The 19,642-nt window shown below is 38.8% G+C and overlaps 1 protein-coding gene across 5 annotated transcripts in view; it reads right to left on the bottom strand.

The window, feature by feature from the left end:
* The window catches only part of AKAP3 (A-kinase anchoring protein 3), a 34,039-nt gene that overhangs the window by 3,992 nt on the left and 10,405 nt on the right, over window positions 1-19,642 (bottom strand). For 3 of the 5 annotated variants that reach the window (XM_032349049.1, XM_032349047.1, XM_032349048.1), the window contains one exon: window positions 13,189-15,537. In XM_032349049.1, coding sequence (XP_032204940.1) covers window positions 13,189-15,537 — 2,349 coding nt within the window. Of the gene's footprint in view, window positions 1-12,345; window positions 12,581-13,188; window positions 15,538-19,642 lie in introns of those variants that run through there. The other 2 variants (XM_032349051.1, XM_032349050.1) reach the window with 2 other exon arrangements.

The raw sequence follows: 19,642 nt of genomic DNA, 5'->3' as shown, positions 1-19,642 counted from the left end.
GAGTCAAATTATTTGGTTTCCCAGTTCATACAAAAGTTATGTTTACACTATTAAGTGTGCAACAGCATATATCTAAAAAATGATGTACATAATTAAAAATATTTTATTGCTAAAATATGCCAGCCATCATCTGAGTGTCCAGTGAGTTTTAATCACTGATTACAGATAATCATAATATAATGAAAAATTTTGAAATATTGTGAGAATTACCCAAATTACCCAAATTGACACAGAGACATGGAGTGAACAAATGCTGTTGGAAAAATGGTGCCAACAGACATGCTTGACTCAGGGTTGCCACAAAACTTCAAATTTGTAAAGAACACAATATGTGCAAAGCACAATAAAGTGAAGTGAAATAAAAAAAGGTAAGGCTGTATGCTTTATAGTTAAGAGCAAAAATAATATTGTCCAAGGATTTTTTCAATATATGTAAGGTTATATAAAATAACCACAATGTAAGGGGGAAGGTAAAGAGGCCTATGTATTAGTAAGATTTTAACACCACCATTTAAGTGTTAACTATTGATTCTATGTAGACTCTGGAAAGTTCAGAGTGTATATTGTAATCCCTAGAGAAACAACATAGAGTAAAAAACATGATAAATTAAAACGGAATACTAAAAAAAATTTCTTAAATAATCTAAAAGAGGGCAACAAATAGGGGAAAAGGAAACACATTAGAGAGAGCAGTGGACCCAAATCCAAACATATCAATAATTAGGCTAAAATGTAAATGGTATAAACACACCAGCTGTCAGAATGGATTAAAAAAAAAATGACCCAACTATATGTTACCTACAAAAAAACTCTTTTCAAATGATACATGTAAGTTAAAAGTAAGATAATAAAAAAAATTTATATCATTGGAACACTAATCAAAAGAAAGCTGGAACCTCAACATTTATGGTCAATTGATGTTTTATAAAGGGAAGGAGAATTCAAGGCCCATATATCCAGTTGTCTTTCCAACAAATGATACTGAGACAACTGCATATCCATATGCAAAAAATGAACTTAGATGCCTACCTAGTTATACACAAAAATGAACTCAAAATGGATCACAGACCTAAACATAAAAGCTGCAATTATCAAACATTTAGAAGAAACCAAAAGAGAAAATCTTCATGGCATTGGGTTAGGTCAGGGTTTCTTAATCTTGTACTATGTACCTTGTGGGCCAAGTCATTCTTTGTTGCCGGTTGTCCTGAGCGTTCTAGATGCTTAGTGGCATTCCGGGCCTCTAGCAACTCCCTTTAGTGCTGATACAACAAAATATGTCTCCAGACATAGCCACATGTCCCCTGAGGGCAAAACTGCCTCCAGATGAAAACCACTGGGTTAGGTAAGAATTTATTGGATATAACATAAAAAATACAAGCAATAAAGGCAAAAAATGATCAAGTATATTTTTATCATTAAAAACTTCTGCTCTTCAAAAGACTCCATTGAATAAAAAGACAAACCAGATAAAAAGCCAAATACCAAATAAAAGGACAAAGAGAAAATGTGTGCAAATCCTATATACCTGATAAAGGCCTTGCATCCAGAATATATAAGGAATTCTCTTTTCCTTAATTCCTTAATAGGAATATTTTTTCAGGATATATGAGGAGCTCTTATAACTTGATAAGAAGAAGAAAGCAACCTAGTCAAAATATGGACAAAAGATGTGCACAGACAACTCACCAAAGAGTACACCAAAGAGTATCTATGAATGGGGGCGCCTGCCTCTACCTTCAGCTCAGGTCATGATCTCAGGGTCCTGGGATTGAGCCCCGCATCAGGCTCTCTGCTCAGCAGGGAGCCTGCTTACCCCTCTCTCTCTGTCTGCCTCTCTGCCTACTTGTGATCTTTCTCTCTGTCAAATAAATAAATAAAATCTAAAAAAACCCCACAAAACAGAAAAAGAGTATCTATGAATGGCTAATGAGCACACAAAATGATGTTCAACCCTCTTAAGTCATTTTAATGTCTATGAAATTAAATCTACAGTGAGACACCATTATAACAAAATAATGTTGATGAGAATGTAGAGAAACTTAAGTCCATATAAATTGCTAGTGACCTTCAGATATAGCAACCCCACTCCTTGTTAGCCAAGAGAAATGAGAACATATGTCTGCACAAAGACTTGTATGTGAATACTCATAGGAGCATTATTCATAAGAGCAAAGGACTAAAAACAATCCAAATGCTCATTAGCTAGTGAATGGATAAACAAAACACAGTATATCCATTTCATCAAATATTATTCAGCAATAAAAAGGAGTGAACTGATACATACTACAACATGGGTTAACCTCAAAAACATTATGCTAAGTGTGAAGAGCTAGATGTAAAAGAGCCACATTTTATTTTATTTATTTTATGGCTCCATTATATAAAATGACAGAGAGGTAAATCTATAATGATAGAAAACAGGTAAATGGTCACTTGTGGCTGAGGGTTAGAAACAGAAATGTACCCTAGAAAGTTTTGACATAGAGAAATAAGGAGTCCTTAGTCTTATCAGATATTAAAACACATTATGGAATAACAGTAATTAAAACAAGATGCTATTAAAATAGTAAGAGTAGATAATTCAATGGAACAGAACAGAAAGTTGAAGAAAAGAACCAAAGACAGGTAGCTATCTGGAAAAAAACAAATGTTTGCATCCCTACCTCACATTTTGTATAAAAATGAATTGAAAATGGATCAAAGTCTTAAATATTTTTTTTATTTTTAAAAAGATTTTATTTATTTATTTGACAGATCACAAGTAGGCAGAGAGGCAAGCAGAGAGAGGGGGGAAGCAGGCTCCCCACAGAGCAGAAAGCCCGATGCAGGGCTCAATCCCAGGACCCTGAGATTATGACCTGAGCCGAAGGCAGAGGCTTAACCCACTGAGCGACCCAGGTGCCCCAAGTCTTAAATATTTTTTAAAAATCACAAAGGTACTAGAAGAAAACACGAGTAAGTTTTGTTAATATGTTGTAGTGTAGAATGTTTTCTTCAAATATGACATAAAATCCAGGAAAAAACTTGAAAAATTACTTAGATTTGACTACATAAACATTTTTAGAATTCTATATGGCAAAAACAAAATAAAACAAAAATACAAGTGACAAAAATTGTGCTTAATATCATAAAGACTAATTTTCTTACATATATAAAACTCTCACAGATCAATAAGGAAAAGACTAGCAATCTAGTAGAAAAATGGGCAGAGGTTATGAACAATTCATCCATGAAAAAGGACATTCAACTGGTTCTTAAACATATAAAAAGATCTTTATCCTCATTCCTAGTAAGACAAGTGCAAAGCGAGGCAACATTCAGCAAAGATGAAAAGTCTGGCACAAACATTTGGATAAAACATGAAATCTCATAATTTTTTAAAAAGATTTTATTGATTTATTTGGCAGACAGAGTACAAGCACCAGGAGCAGGCAGAGGGAGAGGGAGAAGCAGGCTCCCTTCTGAGCAAGGAGCCCGCCGTGCAGCTCAATCTCAGGACTCTTGGGCTCATAACCCCAGTCGAAGGCAGACGCTTAACTAACTGAACCACCCAGGCACCGCTTTCATATTGTTTTAAAGGTATGAAAATTGGTGCAAGCTCTATGGAAGGCAATCTAGAGATATATATCTAATATACATTTTTCATTGACATTTTAAAATTCCTTTCCTAGGTGTTTAGCACATCGAGATGTGTTTGAATCTGTGCATTCAGCACTGCTTTTGGACAAAATATTAGCCACTGAAATGTCCATACAGTGGTTAAATACAGTATCTTCATAGAGTAAAATGTGGCAGGGAGCCCTGGTGGCTCAGTCAGTTAAGCATTTGCCTTCTGCTCAGGTCATGATCCCCGGGTCCTGGAATAGAGTCCCACATTGGGTTCCCTGCTCATAGGGGAGTCTGCTTCTCCCTCTGACTCTGCTCCCTCTCTACTAATTGTGCTCTCTCTCTTTCTCAAATAAAAAGTAAAATCTTAAAAAAAAAAAATGTGGCAGCTAAATATGTTGCAGAACAGAATATATATATAGTAGTAACATTTGTGCCTTAAAGAAAAAAAATATACAATAAGTATTTGCTTGTGCATGCAAGCATGCACAAGGGATAAAGAAGGGATAAAGAAGAAATTGATCAGAATGGTTTTCTCCAGCGAGGGAAACGAGAGGGGAGATATGGATAGAACAAAAGCCTTCATTTTCCCGGTGCCTTTGGATTTAGGACTATGCATATATTATCTATTCAAACATGGACACCAATTTGTTTAAAGGAATTGGGTTCATGGGCATTCCAGCATTACTATCTCAGCACGAGAGTATTTCCATATATTAATTAAATCTCTTTCCAAAAAAAAAAAAATCTCAAATTATTCTTAGGTAGTTTCTTTGATGTATACGTCACCCAACTTTTATTAAAAACACACTGATATTCAATGCAAATCTACTCATTGGTTGACATTTGGATGTGCTGTTACCTATCTTTTCTATTCTTTTAGATGTTCATCTTTACCTTTACAGTGGGCAGAGATATGTGTGTGTATGTGTGTGTGTATAAATCAAGTATATTGTCTTCATTTTGGATAAGTATATTATAGACATTCTAATTCAAAATAATATAAAACAGAATGTTTTATGTATATTATGTATGCTGGGTTTGACTGAAAAGATGGATATAGAACAAAAATATATTCATGCATTATACACATGGAACCTACACTCCTTTTTAGATTTTTTTTCATCAGCTTTTGTGAAAATAGCCCCCTCTGTTAATTGTTATATACCAAACTAGTTGTTTTACAGACTGGGAAAACTATAACAAGCCAGAACTTACCAAGAACTCAGGGATGTATCTCAGATCGGAACCCCATGTTCTGTGCTCTAGCCCAAACTTAAATGTGCACACATATGACCGGGGGATTTTGCTAAAATTGAGTTTCTAGTTCAGTAGGGCAGGAGTAGAGCTTGGGATTCTGTACTTGTAACAAGCTTCCAGGCGATGCCAGTGATATTGGTCCACAGACCCACTTTGCTAGCAAGTCTCTAAATCATAGTTTCTTGTTTAGTAAAGTCTTATCTTGATATTTTACAATCCTGTGTCTTCCCAGGCATCAGATAAACCAAGTAACCCAGTCATAAGGATTACTAATACCACCTACTAAACAGAGAAAAATCTCTTCTTCTACATCCGCTAGTTTCTATGAGGATGAATTACTTTCTCAAAATAATTTTTATATTTCCTGTGCCATGCTTACTACTTAGTTGGTGCTATTCCACTTCTCTCAACTGAGATGAAATTATAAAGTCCTAAAAGTGTGTCGTGTGTGTGTGTGTGTGTGTGTTGTAAAGATATTTGTTTCTTAATTCTTCTACATTACCCTGAAGCAGCTACTTACATAAATACTCATGTTTTCCAGTCTCAGAATTTCCTTTCAGAGGAGGACTCAGAATGACAGCATAAAAGGATCCTGAACTCATCTCCTCCCACAAACACAACAAATCTACAGCTACGTATAGAATAATTCCCTCTGAAAAGGACCTCAAAACTAACTAAACAGTGCTTCCAGAGAGCGAATTAAAGAGGGAGAATAAAAGAGCCACATCAAGATGGGTAGAAGAAACAGAGATATGGTCTATCAATAAAACCAACCCTAGGACAGTGACCTACAATTAGGAGCAATCTCAAAAATGGACCTTGTCCTTCAGGAATGAGAGGGTCCATGCCCCATATCAGGCATCTCAACCCTTAGAACTGCACCAAAAAAATAAGCCAATGAAGTGTCTGGTCTTAAAAACCAGGTTTTACCGGGTTTACTTCCAGGAGAACCAAAAGGCTATAGGGAATGAAAAATCTGCTTTTGAAGGGTTTGCGCACAAACCCACTTGGCTTGGAACCCAGCAAAAAAGCAACAGTTTGAAAGGGTCCTGGACTACATGCAGAGGAAACTCATTACCTCATCCTCCAGGGAGGCAGAAACTTTCTGGTACTCTCTGGGGATGAAGGCACTGGCAGAGGCTGTTTTTGTGTTTTCCTTCTGCTTTGTTGGTGCCGGGACTGGTGGATGCCATTCTCACACTACCTCCTAGCCTATTGCTCCAGTGGAAGCACCCTGTTTCTGCACACTGAAGCCACAGCTCACCAAGCCACAGCTAGTGGGCAGGCACAAACCACACAGGGGATGCTCTTCGAGAGCCTGGCTCTGGGAGCCAAAGGGGACTGCATTTCTGAGTCCTATGGGTCTGAAATAATCAAATAAGCTACTGTCCCATGGCACTGCACAGAGAGCAGACTAAAACACATCTCCTTCATGTGGAAAAGGCCTATATTCTTGTCCTGGAACTTCAGTCTGAGGGTCAGGCTTCAGGTTTGCCACACACCCAGAGGTTACAGGCACCCCAAGGTACATGGGCAGGGAGACATCATATTTGCACAGTCCCCTGGCCTTGCCACAGTTTGTTGATACCGTCTTAAAGGGAGCATATGCACATGTCTAAATACATGATTTCTGCAAGTGTTGCCCAGCAACACCTCCAGATCTCCTAGTCTGGAAGTCATCAGGGATTGCAACTGTGGATCAACAAGATTGTATGTATTTACATATCTTAAACGTTGTTGCCTGAAAGGAAACAAAAGGGAAAATGATTTTTGGGACTTCATCAAGATCAAAAGCTTCAGCATAGCAAAGGAAACAGTCAACAAAACAAAGAGGCAACCCACGGAATGGGAGAAGATACTTGCAAATGACAGTACAGACAAAAGGCTGGTATCCAGGATCTATAAAGAACTTCTCAAATTCAACACACACAAAACAGATAATCATGTCAAAAAATGGGCAGAAGACATGGACAGACACTTCTCCAATGAAGACATACAAATGGCTATCAGACACATGAAAAAATGTTCATCATCACTAGCCATCAGGGAGATTCAAATTAAAACCACATTGAGATACCACCTTTCACCAGTTAGAATGGCCAAAATTAACAAGACAGTAAACAACATGTGTCAGAGAGCATTTGGAGAAAGGGGAACCCTCTTACACTGTTGGTAGGAATGCAAGTTGGCGCAGCTACTTTGGAAAACAGTGTGGAGATTCCTTAAGAAATTAAAAATAGAGCTTCCCTATGGCCCTGGAATTGCACTACTGGGTATTTACCCCAAAGATACAGATGTAGTGAAAAGAAGGGCCATCTGTACCCCAATGTTCATAGCAGCAACGGCCACGGTCGCCAAACTGTGGAAAGAACCAAGATGCCCTTCAATGGACAAATGGATAAGGAAGATATGGTCCATACACACTATGGAGTATTATGCCTCCATCAGAAAGGACGAATACCCAGCTTTTGTATCAACATGGATGGGACTGGAAGAGATTATGCTGAGTGAAATAAGTCAAGCAGAGAGAGTCAAGTATCATATGGTTTCACTTATTTGTGGAGCATAAGGAATCACATGGAGGACACGGGGAGGTGGAGAGGAGAAGGAAGTTGGGGGAAATTAGAGGGGAGATGAACCATGAGAGACTACGGACTCTGAAAAATAATCTGAGGGTTTTGAAAGGGCAGGGAGTGGGAGGTTGGGTGAGCCTGGGGGTGGGTATTTTGGAGGGCACGTATTGCACAGAGCACTGGGTGTGGTGCATAAACAATGAATTCTGGTACATTGAAAAGAAATTTAAAAAATAAAAAAATTATGGAAAAAAAAAGTTGTTGCCTGAGGATCTGGCTTACAATTACCTTGAAACTAGGTACTGTCTGAGATCCCTCCCTTTGGAAGACTGAAAGATCTTGGCACAGATTCAACAACTGGGATCTGTTAAGAACAAATCAAGCTACAAATCAAAACCACAATGAGATACCACCTCACACCAGTCAGAATGGCTAAAATTAACAACTCAGGAAACAACAGATGTTGGCAAAGATGTGGAGAAAGGGGAACGCTCTTACACTGTTGGTGGGAATGCAAACTGGTGCAGCCACTCTGGAAAACAGTATGGTGTTTCCTCAAAAAAGTTAAAAATAGAATTACCCTAGGACCCAGCAATTGCACTACTAGGTATTTATCCAAAGGATACAAACCATGATTTGAAGGGGCACAAAGACCTCAATGTTTATAGAAGCAATGTCCACAATAGCCAAAATAAAGAGCCCCGATGTCCATTAAGAGATGAATGGATAAAGAAGACGTGGAATATATATATACAACAGAATACTATGCAGCCATAAGAAACCGAAACCTTGCCATTTGCAATGACGTGGATGGAACTAAAGGGTATTATACTAAGTGAAATAAGTCAGAGAAAGACAATTATCATATGATCTCTCTGGATATGAGGAATTTGAGGGGCAGGGAGGGGGGTTTTAGGGGGAGGGAGGGAAAAATGAAACAAGATGGGATCAGGAGGGAGACAAACCAAAAGAGACTATTAATCTCAGGAAACAAACTGAGGGTCGCTGGAATGGAGGGGAGTAGGAGGGATGGGGTGGCGGGGTGATCGACCCTGGGGAGGGTATGTGCTATGGTGAGTGCTATGAATTGTGTAAGACTGATGATTCACAGACCTGTACCCCTGAAACAAATAACACATTATATGTTAATAAACAAAATAAATAAATAGAAGAACAAAATCTTGCCATTTGCAATGACGTGGATGGAGCTAGAGAGTATTATGCTAAGTGAAATAAGTAAGTCAGGGGAAGAAAAATACCATATGATTTCACCTATATGTTAAATTTAAAAAACAAAACAGATGAACATAGGGGAAATGAAGGAAAAATAAGATAAACACAGCGAGAGAGAAAAACCCTAAGAGACTCTTAACTATAGAGAACAAACTGAGGGTTGCTGGAGGGGAAGTGAGTGAGGGGATGGGCTAACTGGGTGATGGGCATTAACACTGGCACTTGAAGTAATGAGCACTGGGTATTATATGTAATTGATTAATCACTGAATTCTACTTCTGAAACTAAGAGTAATACAGTATAATTGATTAAATTGAAGTCAAATTAAAAAATTAAAAAAAAAACAAAATACCACCACTAAGGTCGGAGAAGCAACCAAAAGCTAGGGCACAGTTAAACAATAAGGTTCATCTCCTTCAACTCTGGGAAAGATAGCTGTTTTACCTAATACCTATAAAACAAACACAGATACCTATAGAGTCACACAAAATGAAAAGACAGAGGAATATGTTCCAAATGAAAGAATAAAAACAAAATACTAGAAAGAGGCCATAGTGAAATGGAGATTAGCAATCTACCTGATAAAGAGTATAAAGTAACGATCATAAAGATGCTCACTGAACTCAGGAGAAGAATGAATAAATACAGTGAGAACTTCAACAAAGAGAGGGAAAACATAAGAAAGTACCAGACAAAAGTCACAGAGCGGAAGAATTCAATAGTTAAACTGAAAAATACACTTGAGGGATTCAAGAGAAGATTAGGTGAAACTGAACAGGTCAGTAATCCAGAATACAGCACTGGAAATGACCCAATCAGAGCAGCAAAAAGAAAAATGAATTTTAAAAAGTAAGGATACCTTAAGAGACCTGCAGGACAGCATCAAGCAGAGTAACATCTTCATTATAAGGGTCCCAGAAGAAGAGGAGAGAGAAAAAAAAAAAAAAAACAGAGAGAAAACTTATTTGAAAAAGGAACGGCTAAAAACTTTACTAACCTGGGGGAAGGAAACAGACATCCAGCTCCAGGAAGCAAGGGAAGTTTCATATAAAATGAATCCAAAGATGGGCGCCTGGATAGCTCAGTGGGTTAAAGCCTCTGCCTTCAGCTCAGGTCATGATCCCAGGGTCCTGGGATCAAGCCCCACATCAGGTTCACTGCTCAGCGGGGAGCCTGCTTCCCTTCCTCTGTCTACTTATAATCTCTGTCTGTCAAATAAATAAATAAAATCTTTAAAAAAAAACAAAAAATAAAATGAATCCAAAGAGATAATTAAATTTATAATTAAAATATCAAAACTTAAAGATAGAGAATATTAAAGCAGCAGAAAAAAAATTTTTTTCTCTTAGAAGAGAAAATAGAAGGGAGCCCCCAGAAGACTATCAGATTTTTCAGCAAAAACTCTGCAGGCCAGAAGGGAACAGTATTGATATATTCAAAGTGCTGGAGGAAAAATCTTCCAATTGAGAAGAGTCTACCTTGCAAGGTTATCAAAACTGAAGGGGAGATAGTTTCCCAAAAAAGTAAAAACTATTAAAGTTCATTACCACTAAACTAAATGATGATGAGCCTTATAGGATGAAAAGCCTTATAAGAAATCTTAAAGGAACTTCTTTAAGCCAAAAACAAAAGGCACTAACTAGTAACAAGAAAATACATGAAAGCAAAAATCTCACTGGTAAATGTGTCAGTGGATTAACCACTTATAAAGCTAATATAAAGGTCAAAAGATGGCTTGAGGAACCTCCATACTGTTTTCCAGAGTGGCTGTACCAGCTTGCATCCCTACCAACGGTGTAAGAGGGTGGAACGTAAGGAACAGGGAGGAGGACCACAGGGGAAGGGAAGGAAAACTGAATGGGTAGAAATCAGAAAGGGAGACAAACCATGAAAGACTCTGGACTCTGGGAAACAGGGGAGGGGTCTGGGGTGGGGTAACCAAGTGATGGGTTGGGCAAGTGTGGTGATGAGCACTGGTGGTTATACCCAATTAGTGAATCGTTGAACACTACATCAAAAATTAATGATGCTGGCAAACTGTGTTGGCAAACTGAACATAGTAATAAAAAATAAGACAGAGAAAGACAAATATTACATGATTTCACTTATATGGGGAACCTAAAAAACAAAACAAATGACTAAATAAATAAACCAAAACCAAACAGACTCTTAAAGAGAACAAACTGGGGGTTGCCAGAGGGAAGAAGGTTGGAGGATGGGCAAAATTGGTGAAAGAGATTAAAAGGTACCAAGTTCCAGTTATAAAGTCACAGAGATGAAAAGTCCAGCAGAGGGAATATAGTCAATAACACTATAATAACCTCATATGGTGAAAGATGGGGACTACACTCATTACAGTGAGCAATGAGTAATGTACAGGATTGAAAAGTTACTACTTTGCACACCTGAAACTAACACACTGTGTGTGGACTGTATTCAATAATAATACATTTTAAAAACACTGTAACAAACAAATGAGCGGAAGATTGGAATAGACATTTTGTGAAAGAAGACAGGTTGCCAACAGGCATATAAAAATGCTCAATATTACTAATTATCAGGAAAAAGCACATCAAAACCACAATAAAATATCACCTCACACCTGTCAGAATGGCTATTATAAAAAAGGCAAGAAATAACAATGTTGGAGAAGATGTGGAGAAAAAGAAATCCTCATACACCGTTGGTGGAAATGTAAATTAGTGCAGCCACTGTGGCAAATGATATGGGGATTCTTCAAAAAATTAAAAGTAGAACTACCATATGATTCAGCAATTCTACTTCTGGGTATTTATCTGTAGAATACAAAAACACAAATTTGAAAAGCTATATATACTTCGATGTTTATTGCATCTTGTAGCCAAGACCTGAAACAACCCAAGTGTCTTTTGATGGATAAATGGATAAAGAAGGTATAGGCCCTGTGTGTGTGTGTGTGTAATGGAATACTCCTCAGCCATAAAAAAGGAGAAAATCTTGCCAGTTGTGACAACTTGAGGGTGTTATGCTAAGTAAAGTAAGTCAGATAGAGAAAGACAAATACTGTATGATTTCACCTATGTGTGGAATCTAAAAAAAAAAAAACACAAATAAAACAAACAAAAAATGCCAAACTCATTCAGAAAACAGACTGGTGGTACCCAAAGGGAAACTGGGTTAGGGGTGTGTGAACAGCTGAATTGTGGGGTGATGGGTGGTAACTCAACTTATGGTGATGATTATTTTACAGTATATACAGATATTGAATTACAATGTACACCTGAAACTGACATACAGGCATACTTGTTCTATTGTGTTTTGCTTTACCATACTTTGCAGATACTGTGTTTTTTTACAAAGTGAAGGTGCTTTTACAAAGCACCAAGCGAGTCTATTGGTGCTCTTTTTCCAACAGCATTTGCTCACTCTGGGTTCCTGTGTCATATTTTGACAGTTCTTGCAATATTTCAAACATTTTCCTTCTTATTATATTTGCTATAGTGATCTTGACTAGCAGTTATATTTACCAAGAACTCAGATGACGGTTAGCATTTTTAGCAATAAAGCATTTTTTAATTTAAGTATGCCTTTATTTCTAAAGAAATAATGCTATTGCACACTTAATAGACTACAGTATGGTGTAAACGTTAACTTTTTATATGCACTGGGAAACCAAAAAATTCACCTGACTTTGCTCTACTGCAGTGGTCTGGAACAGAACCCACAATGTCTTTGAGGTCTGCCTGTAAAGTTATATACCAATCTTACCAGACACATGCACGATTCTCTTCAGTAAGCTGTTCCAAGGCCTCATGGGGAGAAGCAAGGAGTTAGAAGGCACATACTTACCTTTATCAGTAATAACAGAGATAAGTTGATTTCCCATCTGCCTTATTCTTTAGTCTTACTTCGCAATTGATTCAGAACTTAGAGTAAGGGGAAGAGGGATGTTATTTACTGAATCCTGTCAAATCCCCAACACTTCCTAGACAACCAGCTGAGAGAGTAATGACAAGTTTGGAAGGGTATAAGCCTAGATCCTTTACACTAACCTCCTGCCCCCTCAGTACATTCCTGGGATGCCTCCTAGCAGCTCCTTCTCATTCTTAAGGCAATATGCTGTCCTATCCAAATTTCAGGCTGAGGTCCAGACCTTTATCTGACTCTTTTCCCAAGTCTCTTAGAGGTTTTTCATCTGTGCATTCCCACCACTGTATGCAGAAAAAAGAATCAGATTTGATTTACCACATATCATACACTTATGATAAATCAACAGCACATTTCATATATATACATATACATATATATGTATACATATACACACTTATCCCTCTTTATCCCCTTTAATATGCCTCTTATTGGGCAAAATCCCATTTTACTTTATCCATTATCTCTGCCAGGAGGCATCTTCAAATTCTCACTATCCTCCTCCTACTCTTATAGCCAACATCCCATGCAGAAAGAAAATAGAAACTTAAAACCCTAATTACTCCTTAACAAATCTTCCCAAATCCCTCTGACTCTACCTCCTTACCTTCTCCTGGATTCCTTCGTCATCACCAGCAAAGTACAAAATAGGGACATTGAGTTCAGAGGCGGCGACCCACTGAAGTACGGCTTGGAGTTGCTTGTTCTGAACCGTATCACTTAGGCTCTGATTGCTGACAATCACTTTGGGTGCTGCATACCCTTCAGGGGGCTGTCCTGACATACCTCTCAATTCGTTATGGATAGCTTGATAGGCATTCTGCAGGACAGTCTCTGCTGTCCCTGTGCCCTTGACTGGTAAGCACTCATATAAACTATCTGGGAAGGCTGAAGTTGGCCTGCTTGCATCCCCAGACTTATCATCTCCCAGCTCTGCCAAGGGAGAGTCAAAGGATTTGGCAATAATGAGACATAACTTCATCACTGAGTCCATCAGATGTTCTACCATTTGCCCATTCATGTGGCCATCTAGCTGGCTAGCAACCATCTTGGTCAGCCCAGCAAAGGGACCACCAGCCTCATCACCTTCACTTAATTTGATGGGAGAAGGGGTTACAGGTCTTTCACTCTGGTGGCTACATTCTTCCTTAATTGGCTTTTCTGGCACCTTGGGTTCAGAGCTACGGTCACTCTTGAAAATGGTCTCACCAAGTAAATTCCGGATGAAGTTAAAGAAAACACTCATCAGATCTTTCTTTTCTGCTTCCTCTTGGTTACCTCCCGTTTGAGGAGACTTGGGGCTGGACTCATCAGAAACTACAGGGGACTTGTTGGCAGGCAAGTTGGTACTGCCAGCTGCTTCAATGAAGCTCTGTGCATCCATGCTTCCTCCCTGGGCCAGGTGGTATTGAATCAGAAGTAAGGCAGATACGATCAGGTCCTTGGCCCAGGAGTCTGAATCACACATAAAATTCTCAGGTTTCTCTTGGTGATGCAAAGGGGGGCTGAGGCTGGAAGTATCCAAAGGATAGTCCAGAGGAATGTCTGGTACAGGCTTGTACTGTTTGTTGGGAGCTGCAAATGTTGCCCTTTGGAAACCTGGAGATCTTCCTTCTTTTTGCTGACTTTTACGCCAAAGTGTCAGTCCTTCTTTGATAATGTGTTCACCCAGAGTTTCGACACAAGACTTCTCCTCAGGTTTGGATGCAGGACAGTACACTTTTTCCCTCAATTTACCTTCAGATTTCATGGCTGCAAAGTTTGAATTTTGGTTTTTAGGGTCACCCATTCCTTTCATGGAGACAAGGGAGTAACTCTCAGACCTGTCCTTAGTTTTCCTGACATTTTCAGGTGGTTTCTTTGCAAACATTACAGTGTATAGCTTACCAAGCATGGCATCCATGATATCTGTGGCCTTCTGGCTTCCGTGAGAGAACAGACTTCTTTTTACAGCTGAGACAAAGTCTGTATCAGTCATGAGGGTCCCTGTGACATTGTGGAGGTTCTTCATGAAGGAGTCAATAAGATCTGAGACGACCTCTTTTGCATGCTTGAGCAGTACCTTCTTTAGCAGAATGGTGGCAATGGTTGTGTCCTTCACGTGGATCTTCAGTGTCTTCATGATGGACACCATCATATCAGATACCACACTATTAGCATAGGTCATGATCCCTTGACTAACAGAAGCTGTAAAGTCATTAGGTCTTTCTTGCCCTCTGAACATCTTTTTCTCCCCAGGTAAGGACCTTCCACCCTCTTTGGCATCACCTGCATTACGAGATTCAAACACCTCCTTGTAGAAGAAAGACTTTCTAGAAGGAGGCTTATCATCTGCACCCTTGTTTTCCTTGGTGCTCTCCTTGATCTTCAGAGTGGTCTTATATTTCAAATTTGGGGGACTCTGTAATAATCCTGAGGCTCTGTCACCAGAGCCTGGAGACTTATCTGAGGTAGCATTCTTGGAACATGCAGAGACAGTCTGATTCACCAGTTCTGATGCCACCGTACTCAAGCTTTTGTTGGGCGTGGGTTCATCTCCCACGTATAATGACTGATGGACACATTTGTTTTCAGAACCATCTATCCTCTCATTGATTTCCTTGCGGGCCATGGCTATGACTAGATTTGTGAGGCGATTAGCATAGAAAGAAACTTCATCTACTGAACTCCCATTACCAAGTTGGACACTGGGGCCCTGGATGGGGTTCTCTCTGTGAGTCATCTCAAAATGCAATCTTCCTGGACTGCCCTTGTTGGTGGCATTGTAATAGTCCACAGAGAAACCCTTGCAGGGGTCTCCTAAGTCACTCACTTCCCCACCTAAGGGGGATTCTCCAGGTTTGAACTTAACATCTTGGAATCCTGCTGTACTTTTTTCCAGGTCTCTGCGGAGCCAGCTGAGCACTCTGATAGGATCAGTTGAGGCTTCCTTAAAAATAGACAAGGATTCATCCGACTATAACAAAGTAAAGATATGGGACATTCAGGACAACCTCAAAGACTGGTTACAAAAACAGTCACCTTTCTCAAGCCTTAACTGCTGTATCATCACAATAAAAGTAACCAACATTTATTAGGTACTTAGTATGATATATCAGGCACTATTCCAAGTATTTTAAGGCTACTATCTCAGTAGTATTCTTTTAAAAAAAAAGATTTTATTTGTTTATTAGAAAGAGAGAGTGCATGAGTGAGGGGGAGGGGCAGAGGAAGAGGGAGAAGCAGACTCTCCTCAGAGCAGGGATCCTTCTCAGGACCCTGAGATCATGACCTGAGCTGAAGGCAGATGCTTAACTGCCTGAGCCACCCAGATGCCCCTCAGTTAACATTATTCTTACAGTATACTTAAATGTTAGTGCTCTTATTATCCACATTGCACAGGAGGAGGAACTAAAGAAAGGAGAGATCACTTTAGTTACTGATCTGAGGTTATACAGCTAATCACTGATGGAGCAGGAGTTCCAACCCAGGCAGTCTGACTCTAGAGCCCATGCTCTCAGCCACTACACTACAGTGCTTTTAAAACATTCACCCTTAAGGGGCACCTGGGCCCCTGGGTGGCTCAGTGGGTTAAGCCTCTGCTTTTGGTTCAGGTCATGATCTCAGGGGCCTGGGATCAAGGCCTGCATCAGGCTCTCTGCTCAGCGGGGAGCTTGCTTCTCCCTCCCTCTCTCTGCCTACTTGTGATCTCTGTATGTCAAATTAAAAAAAATAAACAAAATCTTTAAAAAATATATATACCCTTACCCTTAAGAGCTGACAGTCATCTGCTTTGTAGCAGAGTTAGCATTTGTACTGAATTTGCACTGGATCCAATTTTTCTTATCTTTATATTACTTGCTATTTTCCATGATTTATCTGTTTTTATTTATATCTCTTATTAAAACTATAGTTTAAAAAAATTAGAGAATTCAAGGACAATTGTGCATCATTAATCACTTTGCTGGGCTATATAAGCCAGTCTTGATATGTTAAATGACTTCCAATGAACTATATGATATCACTTAAGTGAACAATCAATTTTTAATTGAGGAGTTAATATCTGTGGACAATTTATTAGTTTTGAATGAATACAGATTCCTTAATGGACACTAGCTGTAATAAGCACATATACATATTTTTAGGTTTATATATTACAATCTATAACTTTCACTTGAGCATAGACCAAAATAAGAAGTATGTGTCCTGTGGCTCAGTGGGTTAAAGCCTCTGCCTTCAGCTTAGGTCATGATCCCAGGGTCTTGGGATTGAGCCCCGCATAGGACTCTCTGCTCAGTGGGGAGCCTGCTTCCTCCTCTTCCTCCTCTCTCTCTCTCTGCCTGCCTCTCTGCCTACTTGTGATCTGTCAGTCAAATAAATAAATAATAATTAAAAAATCTTAAAAAAAAAGAAGTATGTGTCCTATTTGCTATCAAATGTAAAGGAACACTGTAATTATATTAGAGGAATGTCTATCTAGGAAAGACTACAAGTACTGCCCTTTAAAGAATAACTTCGCACTTTATTTATCAAGTGTCACATAAGTTACTAGCTACTATTTCTTTCTCTTTTTTTTAAGATTTTTTATTTATATGTCAGAGAGAGAGAGAAAGAGAGCACAAGCAGGGGGAATGGTAGAGGCAGAGGGAGAAGCAGGCTCCTCCCTGAGTAAGGAGCCTGATGTGGGACTTGGTCCTAGTATCCGGGGATCATGACCTGAGCTGAAGGGAGACACTTAACCAAGTGAGCCACCCAGGCATCCCTAGTAGCTACTATTTCTTATATACTAGTGTTTGCCAGGCACTGTGCTCCCGCTTTACACACATTATTTCACCTAGTCTGAGCCCCACCGTGAGTTTACTTTTGTATATATATGGAAGTCATTATTTCACCTTCTCTGAAAATGATCTTTTAACAGTTTTGGAAGTCTTTGCCAAGATGTCCAGCAGATCCACCTAACAGAGATAAATATTATCTGGAAGGAAAAGTATGAGGTGCATCTTTCCTTTGGCCTCAGAGGTGAATCCAAGATGGCAATAGAACTTTGCATTCTGTTTTTTCAAGATTGTATGTATGTATGTATGTATGTATGTATTTGAAAGAGAGAGGCAGAGATACCAAGAGAAAGCATGAGTGGGAAGGAGAGAGAGAAGGAGACTCCCTGCTGAGCAGGGTGCCCAATCCGGGGCTTGATCCCAGGACCCTAGGATCATGACCTGGACTGAAGGCAGCAGCTTAACTGACTAAGCCACCCAGCCATCTCCATTCTGTTTTTTCTAGTTTTAATTTTTCCCTGTACTAATTTTGCTTTTGATTTTCAATTTGGCTCCTTGATGGCCAATAACAATTAGTGACAGTGGTGAATAAGAATTTGGTTTTATTGTTTAATCATTTGGTGATCTCTTTAATGGATTGATTGTTTATAGAGATCTATTCTCTGTTGGTTAAGAAACAATGGAAAATTTGTGTTGGTAGCTTTTTTTTGCCCATCTCAAGCTCAAAGTAATTAAGAACTTTGTGCCCACTTGGAAGTAGAAGAGTTCTTTGATTTCTGGACAGGTGAGTTTTGTGTTTCTGTTTACTTTTGATGCATGGCTGAAAGCTTATTATTTTTTATGGAGATTTAATTGACATAAAATATTGTGTTAGTTTCAGGTACACAATATAATGATTAAGTATTTGTATATATTGCAAAATGATCACAATAAGTCTCATTAACATCCCTCACCACACCATAGTTCAAAATTATTTTTTCTTATAATGAGAACTTTTAAGATCTACTCTCTTTGCAACTTTCAACTACACAATACAGTATTAACAACTATTGTTGCTATGCTGTACATCAAATTCCCAGGACTTAAATTTATCTTATAGTTCGAAGTTTATACCTTTTGACTCTTTCAACCCATTTAGCTCACTCTCACACCACGCACCCCTGGCAACCACCTATCTGTTCTTTGTATCTAGGGGTTTTGTTTTTTAAGAGTCTAAATGTAAGTGAGATCATACAGTATTTGTCTTTCTCTGACTTATTTCACTTAGCTTATACCCTTTAGGTCCATCCATGTTATTGCAAATGGCAAGATTTCCTTCTTTTTATCGTTGGATAATATTCTATTGTGCATATACCACGTTTTCTTTATTCATTCATCCATGGATGGGCTGGGTTGCTTCCAGCTCTTGGCTATTGTGAATAATGCTACAGTGAACAGAGGCTGCAGTTATCACTTTGAAATAGTGGTTTTGTTTCCTTCAGATTTTCACTTGGAAGTGGAATTGATGGATCATGAGGTAATTATTGTTAATTTTAATTTCCTTATGTGATTGCAATTATAGTAAATGAGAGAATATGCACAAAATTTGTACTCCTATAGTAGTATACATAAGATACTTCCCATCTGCAGAACTTTTCTGACATTATCTCTAGGTTTTCTCTTTATTGATATTTGCATTTTGTTCATACTTTGTTTTCTTGGGTTTCTCCACGTGTTTCTTTTTGTTCTTTGAGCATCTTTAAGGCAATTTTTTAAAATTTCTTTTGTTTTTTAGGAGACTATTTTCATTTTCTTTATTTATTTGAGAGGCAGAGAGAACGCGCGCGTGTGAGAGAGAGAGAGAGAGAGAGAGAAGGCAAGCAAGCATAAGTGGGGGGAGGGGCAGAGGAAGAGGGAGAAGCAGATCCCCTGCTGTGTGGGGAGCCTGACATGGGGCTCAATCTGAGGACCCTGGGACCAGAACCTGAGCTGAAGACAGATGCTTAACTAACTGAGACTACCTGGTGCCCCAAGTTTTTAGTCTTTGTCTAGTGGATCTGCTGGATCTGCCATCAGGTCTTTTTCAGACATAATTTCTGTTGATCTACTTTTTTCCTTTGAGTGAGCTATACTTTCCCGTTTCTTTGTATATCTTGTGATTGTTGTTAAAAACTGGACATTTGAATCTAATGGCGGAAAGTTTAGAATTGAGGCTATAAACCATCAGTACTTGTCATTCAGAAAAGCACTAACTGTAAGCAGTAATGTCTTCCCATTTCCACATGATAGCAAGGGTTCTTCTGCTCCAGTACCTTAGTTTGAAGTCAA

This window comes from Mustela erminea, chromosome 6, assembly GCF_009829155.1.
Source record: "Mustela erminea isolate mMusErm1 chromosome 6, mMusErm1.Pri, whole genome shotgun sequence".
NCBI classification, from domain to species: Eukaryota; Metazoa; Chordata; class Mammalia; order Carnivora; family Mustelidae; genus Mustela; species Mustela erminea.
This window is presented reverse-complemented; position numbering and strand designations above follow the sequence as displayed.